A 7240-nucleotide genomic window follows, 5' to 3' on the forward strand; every position below is an offset into this window, starting at 1 on the left:
GAGAGGAAGAAGAAGCAGAAGCAGAAGAAGAAGCAGAAGAAGAAGAAGAAGAAGAAGAAGAAGAAGAAGAAGAAGAAGAAGAGGAGGAGGAGGAGGAGGAGGAGGAGGAGGAGGAGGAAGGAGGAGGAGGAAGAACAGGATAGAGACAGAGAGAGAATGAAATCTGTACAGTATGCTCAATATCCAATCCTAGATCACAGCTCATCCACCAGCCTTCCCCCATCACGAGTAGAGTGAGCAGGTCCTGAACACCCCCTATCCACAGGAGGAATTGATTTTACCTCTGCGAAGAAATAGCTGTCTCTGTTAAAACCTACACCAAGGGGCTGGTGAGATGGCTCAGCGGTTAAGAGCACTGACTGCTCTTCCGAAGGTCCTGAGTTCAAATCCCAGCAACCACATGGTGGCTCACAACCATCTGTAACTAAATCTGACGCCTTCTTCTGGAACATCTGAAGACAGTTACAGTGTACTTACATATAATAAATAAATAAATCTTTAAAAAAAAAACCTACACCAAAATCCAGTGTTACCGAACATCCTGTAAGTCAGAAGAACATTTTATCTATCTTCTCTATTTTAAATCTTTAATCAAATAATATGAAAACCTCGGGAAAACAAAGGAGGACACAAGTCAGAATTTCTCGAAAGATCTTCATAATAAAATTCTTTTTAAAATTTAACTTATTTATTCTTTGGCAAGCATCACACAAAATTTGCAAAACTGCCCTGCTCAGGATAGTTACAGATTCTTGTGTTACTTCACAGGAGCTGTAGATGTGTATGATTGATACAATTCTTGCTGAGTCACATTCCAGACATTTGACCTTCACGTTTCCAAGCTGGGACTATAGAAAGCTCAAGGATTTCCCATTAGACCAGCAGAGCACTTACTTCTATCCTCATGTATTGTTTTTAAACTGACATTTGACATTAAAAAGTATTATTTTTGCTTTTATACAAATCTGTCTTCATTTGTGAAATATAGCATATTATGACAGGCAATTCTATTTTTTAAATCAAAGTTTATTTGGTGACAATGTATATTATATAATGAAATTGTGGTAAAACACTGATGTTAAACAAAGTATTTTTATATAAAGCCATGTTATAGTGTGCAAACTTCGTTTAGAATATTGATGGTTCAACAAGCTCTTGGGATAGCCTGAGGACACGACTGAAGGTTTACTGAGGACAGAGCAGAAATCACAGTGAGGCTGAGGATACCCTTGTCATGATGTGTGTTAAGAACTGATGATAGAGCCGGGTGGTGGTGGTGCATGCCTTTAATCCCAGCACTTGGGAGGCAGAGTCAGGCAGATTTCTGAGTTCGAGGCCACAAGGCCAGCCTGGTCTACAGAATGAGTTCCAGGACAGTCAGGGCTACACAGAAAAACCCTGTCTCAAAACAAAAACAAAAACAAAAACAAACAAACAAAAAAGAACTGATACTGCAGGGGCTGGAGAGATGGCTCAGTGGTTAAGAGCACTGGTTGCTCTTCTAGAGGACTGGGGTTCAATTCTCTGCACCTACAGGACACTCACAACTGTCTGTAACTGCAGTTCCAGGGGATCTTACTCCCTCCCCAGATTCCAGGCAGGAAGATTGTGCACAGACACACATTGAGTTGAGAAAAACCATACACATTAAATAAGTAGATAATTTTACATTAAATAAATAAATACATAAAGAAATCAATAACTGATGCTGAGAACCAACCGTGTGGGAATCTTCNTAACCAAGAGCCCTTGATTTCACAGTGTGATCACATACTTCACCAACAACCTAACTGGCAGAGACCTCATTGCAGTCTCTGCAGGCCATAGTGGTTCCTGCCTTCAACCCAGCCCAGCACTTGGAAGGCAGAGACAGGAGGATTGACATGGTCTACAGAGTGAGTTCCAGACAGTCAGAGCTACATAGTTTGACCCTGCCTCAAAACCAAACCAACTCACCACCAAACCACCAATAAATAATGTGAGAACCACCAGCAGCTTTGATGTTCATTTTCACAGGCAGAAGATAAATCTGTATTTTCCAGTGAAAATTTGACAAAAGTTAAGCCCTGGAGTGTTTTTCCCCAAGAGAAAAGTTCTAAGGTTAAAAAACTCTGTTTAAGTGTGTGGAAGTATTTTTATTTACATCAGTCCCTCCATCACTTAGCTCCTGACAGCAGCTGAGCCTTCTACATCCAGGAAGACCTTCCTCTGGAGAGCCCCGCTGTGAAGTGTCAAAGCAGGAATGCCTTTAGCTGAGTGTTCCCACCCCCAGAAACACTCTGGTCTAGGTCCATCTTGAAGGGCGGGAATATCCTAAAAGGGAATAGGCTGCGAAAGGAAATTGAAGCCAAGCAATGTCATACTGATCAAGGCTCAATTTTTAATAACCGGACTCTTGTTTAAGTAACATGAAAAATTCCCAGCCCCCTCTTTTAATCTTTTGAAGTTGCCAGTGGCGGTCTGATCATAGGCGGGTCCAAGGGATCGTAGGCGGGTCCAAAGGATCATAGGCGGGTCCGAAGATCTAGGCAGGGATGAGTGCCTGTTGACCTGCTGAAGTAGGAGGTCCAAGGACGCTGCATTCTGGGAGATCTGGGGAGGTCCTCTCCGTAGCAATTCTCTGGTATGCCTATGCGCCTGTGGGGGGCTGGTGTTTTGAGGGAGAGTGATAGGTGGAGGTGGGAGACCCCAACATTTAGCAAGTGTTGGTGTGAGAATCCAACNNAAAGTCGCTGTGTAGCTGCTCCCAGCCAGTTGCTTGCCCTCAGGACCAGAAACTTGAGCTCAGAAACTTGTGCCCCTGCCATGCATGTTTTCTGAGTGAGGGTGAATAACATGTTACAAAGTGGAGCAGGGTAGAATTCAGTCCCCGTTCATTTGTCCATTCAGTTGATCCTACAGACAGGAGTTAGACTCTGGAAGATTGGGTGGGGAGAGGATTGAATCTCAAGGCAAAAGTCCTGGAAGGAGGACATGTTCTCCTTGGGAGAAGTCCATGTCCTCAACCCAGTCTCCCGAGTGTAAGGGCCTAGTTGGGTCTTGGGGGACAAGAATGGAAAAACACTTGACTGCCATTAATCAGACACCCCAAAGGAGAATGAGACCGGCACCACTCATAGGAACCAGAAAGGGCCTACTCCTCCATACAAACTAAAATGATNCAGAAATAAACACAGAAGAAGGGTGAAGAGGCAGAGCCAGGACTGAGCCAAGGCTGTGACCTGTCCCATGCCCTGGCTGCTTACAATCCTGGGGACAGGACAAGGCTAAGGACATCCCCCTGTCTCTTGGATCATAGAGTCTGTCAGTCTGTGGTTCCACCAAGTGACAAGGACAAAAGATCTCAGGAGGACAGAGCTGAGAGTGACCAGACCACACCAAAGTGGTCATGAGCTGGGGTCCAGATGGGCATGACCACAACCTCCTCCTGTCCCACTGACACTGAACACAGGAAACACAGATTCTGGAAGCTTCTCCATGCTGCCATTTATTTCTGCCTCAGCACTCTGAGTATTCTCAGTCCCTTAATTTACCCACTAATTAACCCTCAACTTAAAGATTTGAGCAATCGAGTTTATATTCAGATTCTTATGTTCAGTGTAGATGTGAGGAGCTGCAGCTCAGGGCAGCGTGGAGCTGTCAGGATGCAGATGTCTCCTAGTGCCTGCTGGACCAGGAAGGAAGGATGGCTGTGGAAAGGAGAACAGGNAAGTTCAGGGACAGGGACCTGGTGTGCTAGGGGAGCCTGGGCTCTCCATGTCTTCCCATTACGCATACAGGAAAAGCAAATAGCTTTAGACATTTGTAGTTTCTAAGTCAGTGCTTGTTCCCACAAGAAAGCTATCTCAGGGTAGAAAATAAGAGTCAGGACACTCAATACTTAAACATCTCTAAGGCCCACCTCTCATTCAATGGTCTATATCTGAGAGGCCCCGTGTCCCAAACCTCTCCTGTTTGCCTCAGGTCGAATCTAGACCCCATGTGTTACCTTTTCAAGCCTCCAGACATGAGGTAGAGGTCTGGACACTGTTGCTGCCTGCAGTAGAAGAAATAAGACACTCAGGAGACTGACAGGTGGGGTGGGAGGAGCTATTTGGGCTGATTGGGTTCTGGCTTCACCCCAAGAGTCTCAGAGACAATCTTGTCTCCCACACTTACCTCCAGCTGGAGCATAGTCTCCTCCTTTTCCACCAGTGAGAAGAAAAGCTGTGAGAAATGAAGGGAGGGTCTAACTCTAGGAAATTTACAGAATGGATACTGTTAAAGACAGTAGTAATGATTGGTGTGGCCGTGTTTCCCATTGATGAGCAGAGCACACTTCTAAAAGGGGCTGAGAGGAAACTCAGACCCTGCCCTTTCCTACCTGTGTTTCTCTGCTTCTTCATCACAAAAGTCACCATAGCTCCAATGGCGGCCATAGCTCCAAGGACAACCAGAACAGCAATGATTACCATGTTAGAGTCCGAGGATGGAGGAGGCTCTGGGAAGGATATGAAGGTGAGGGTCATGACCCCAGCTCTCATTCCAGACCAGCTCAGGATCTTCAGAAAGCTCCAGCTTTCCCTGACCCCATCTCTGCACCACACCCTCCTTACCCCATCTCAGGGTGAGGGGCTCAGGCAGCCCCTCGTGGTGTATATGGCATGTGTATCCAGGCTCCTCCCCAGAAGGCACCACCACAGATGCCCACTTCTGGAAGGTTCCATCCCCTGCAGGCCTGGTCTCCACAAGCTCCATGTTCTGGGTCAGGTCCTCCCCATTCAACTGCCAGGTCAGGGTGATGTCAGCAGGGTAGAAGCCCAGGGCCCAGCACCTCAAGGTGACATCACCTTCAGATCTGGGGTGATGGGTCACATGTGTCTTTGGGGGGTCTGAAGAGAAGAGTTGGAATGTTCAGACATTTTTCATTCTTTCTGAAGTCTACAGGTGCTTAGGTGATCCATCCCATGGAGGCATAGGAAAACTGGGTGCTGAGATGGGTCCGAGTCCCTTAGCAGCCATTCAGATAATCTGTTCTTTGGGAATTTCTAGGATTTGGGTGAAAGGGCTTAGGTACTCCAGGTTGTCACCACCTGTTGAGAAAGTGACTCCTGCTCCAGACTGGGTGGGTCTGAGACACTTGGTGTCCCCAGAGTCAGATTCCAAGGACCCCAGTGTGTGCAGAGAGCAGGGCCCCAGAGAAGCCACCGCTCCAAGGGCCTGCAGACTGAAGGGGGCTACTGTTGCCTATTCCAGGGATCTTCTCTGTTTCTACCCCGAAGCCGACTCTGAGCTGTCCTGAGAGAAGGGAAATATTGAGGAGAGCCCCTCTCTCCCTCTCGGATACTGGATCAAGAAAGCCAGAATCCTTCTCTCTATCCTGAGGCAGGACAAAGGCAGTATTCTAGCTGATTTCTTTTTCTCCCCCAATCAGAGAACAAGGGAGCTGAGGGAGGGTTGTTTCTCGAATTACATCACTTGCCTGAGTGATGCTGACTTTCCTCCAATAATCTGTGGAGTGTCTCCACGCACGTGCCCTCTAGGTAGGCCTTGTATTCCTCTGCCACGCCAGCCTCCTCCCACTTGTGTTGAGTGATCTGAGCCACTGCATCCGCTGCGGTCCAGGAGCTCAGGTCCTCGTTCAGGGTGATGTAATCGTGGCCATCGTAGGCATGTTGATAGTGCCCGTGTAGGAACTGACTATCTGGTCCCACGTAGCATCCGTGCATATCCTGGATAGTGTGGGAACCTGGGCGGGGCATGAACACAGTCCCGCCCATCTTCAGGAACAGTCCTCAAACCTAAAGAGGATCCCATATCCCTTCAGTGTGCTCCTGAGGGGTTGTGACCTCCAACACTAGAGGGGGTCACTTACCTTCCTGACTCTGGTTGTACAGGTGGAGTAGGTTCTGAAGGCAAGTTCGGAAATTCTGGGTGTGCTCCTTGAATTTCCGGGTTTCCTGCTCCCAATATTCGGGCTCCATCTGTTCCACCCACGGCTTGCATGGCTCGGCCCTGGGATTCTCGGAGTCGCTGTCGAAGCGCATGAACTGCCTATCGTCCACGTAACCCACAGCGGTGAACCGGGGCTCCCCGAGGCCGGGCCGGGACATGGCAGTGGCGAAATACCGCAGCGAGTGTGAGCCTGGGGGAAGAGTGCGGTGAGACCCCGACCTCCTCACGGGACCCCGGGGGGTGGGGTGCGGTGCGCGGGCCTGTAGATGAGCAGGGCTCGGGGCTCAGAGAAAGGGCAGAGGATGTGGTGGAGACATGAAAACTAAAGCGGCTTCCTGGGTGCCGCCACGCCCCTCCCAGCCAAGGCCCTTTCTCTCGCGATCCCCACTCACTCTTGCCTGCTTGGGTCCGGGCCAGGGTGACTGCCAGCAGCAGGAACAGTAGAGGGCAACCCATAAGGGTCCCCATCCTGGGATAGGGAGCTCCCAGTACAGTGATACAAATCCTGGAGTAACTAGCAATCAAGGCTACTTTTCTTCTTCTAGGAATCTCCTCCCACTGGGCCTGGGAGGTGCTGCTGCAGAAAACTATCCCCAGGCAGGAAAACTGACAATGACAGCAAGAGCCAGAAGTGAAACCAACCCAAGCCCTGACCTCAGCCCCTGACAGCCACTTCTGAAGACTTGGGACTTTGTCCTGACTCCTTCTGCACTGAACCCTGTGTATAGATAGCATCCTCTATTTGAGCCCTGCCCAGAATGTCAGGTGGTAATCAGAGTGGAAACCTTCAGGGTCAGAGCAGTGGTTTTGTTCCCTCCTACCTCCACACCAGACCCCACTGTGATGGCCCTCAGGTGGTCTGGAATGCAGTGGAGAGATGTTTCATTTAAAGCAGGAGGCTCTGACCTGTAAGCACCACACAGTTTCCCACAGAGACCAGGGGTTCTGTGTTCACCTGTACTGGCTTAGGTTTAGGGTGAGTTCACACTGCCAAGCCAGACTGCTCAGGAATCTATGTTCTAAATACATAAATAAACGGGTCCAAACAACTTTGTGCTAGTCCCACAGGAGGTCCTAAAAGTCTCCTGTCAGCTTCCACCTGCACTGGGAAGTACCAGTCTTGCAGAGCAGCACCAGGCTGTCAGATCCTTCATATTTCCTTCATGCTGCAGCGTCCTCCCTTGTTAGCATGACTTCTCTTCAACCTCCCAGGGGCCTTGTTACTGTGTGCATTCCATGCCTGCATTGTCTTCTGAGAAATGGGAAGATCATTGTCCTGATCTCTAAGTTGCCAAGAACAGCCAAC

At 48.7% G+C, this 7240-nt stretch overlaps 1 protein-coding gene across 1 annotated transcript; it reads right to left on the reverse strand.

Moving 5' to 3' along the window:
• Positions 1-3464: 3464 nt before the first annotated feature.
• Positions 3465-6440, reverse strand: LOC110335839 (H-2 class I histocompatibility antigen, D-B alpha chain-like). Its single transcript, XM_029531225.1, is given in 8 exon segments — positions 3465-3689; positions 3989-4036; positions 4159-4206; positions 4364-4480; positions 4596-4871; positions 5453-5728; positions 5855-6124; positions 6327-6440. Coding segments are annotated over 7 exon segments (1107 nt in total). The 5' UTR covers positions 6403-6440; the 3' UTR covers positions 3465-3689; positions 3989-3992.
• Between the last annotated feature and the right edge of the window lie 800 nt (positions 6441-7240).

This window comes from Mus pahari, chromosome 18 (assembly GCF_900095145.1).
Source record: "Mus pahari chromosome 18, PAHARI_EIJ_v1.1, whole genome shotgun sequence".
Lineage (NCBI taxonomy): Eukaryota > Metazoa > Chordata > Mammalia > Rodentia > Muridae > Mus > Mus pahari.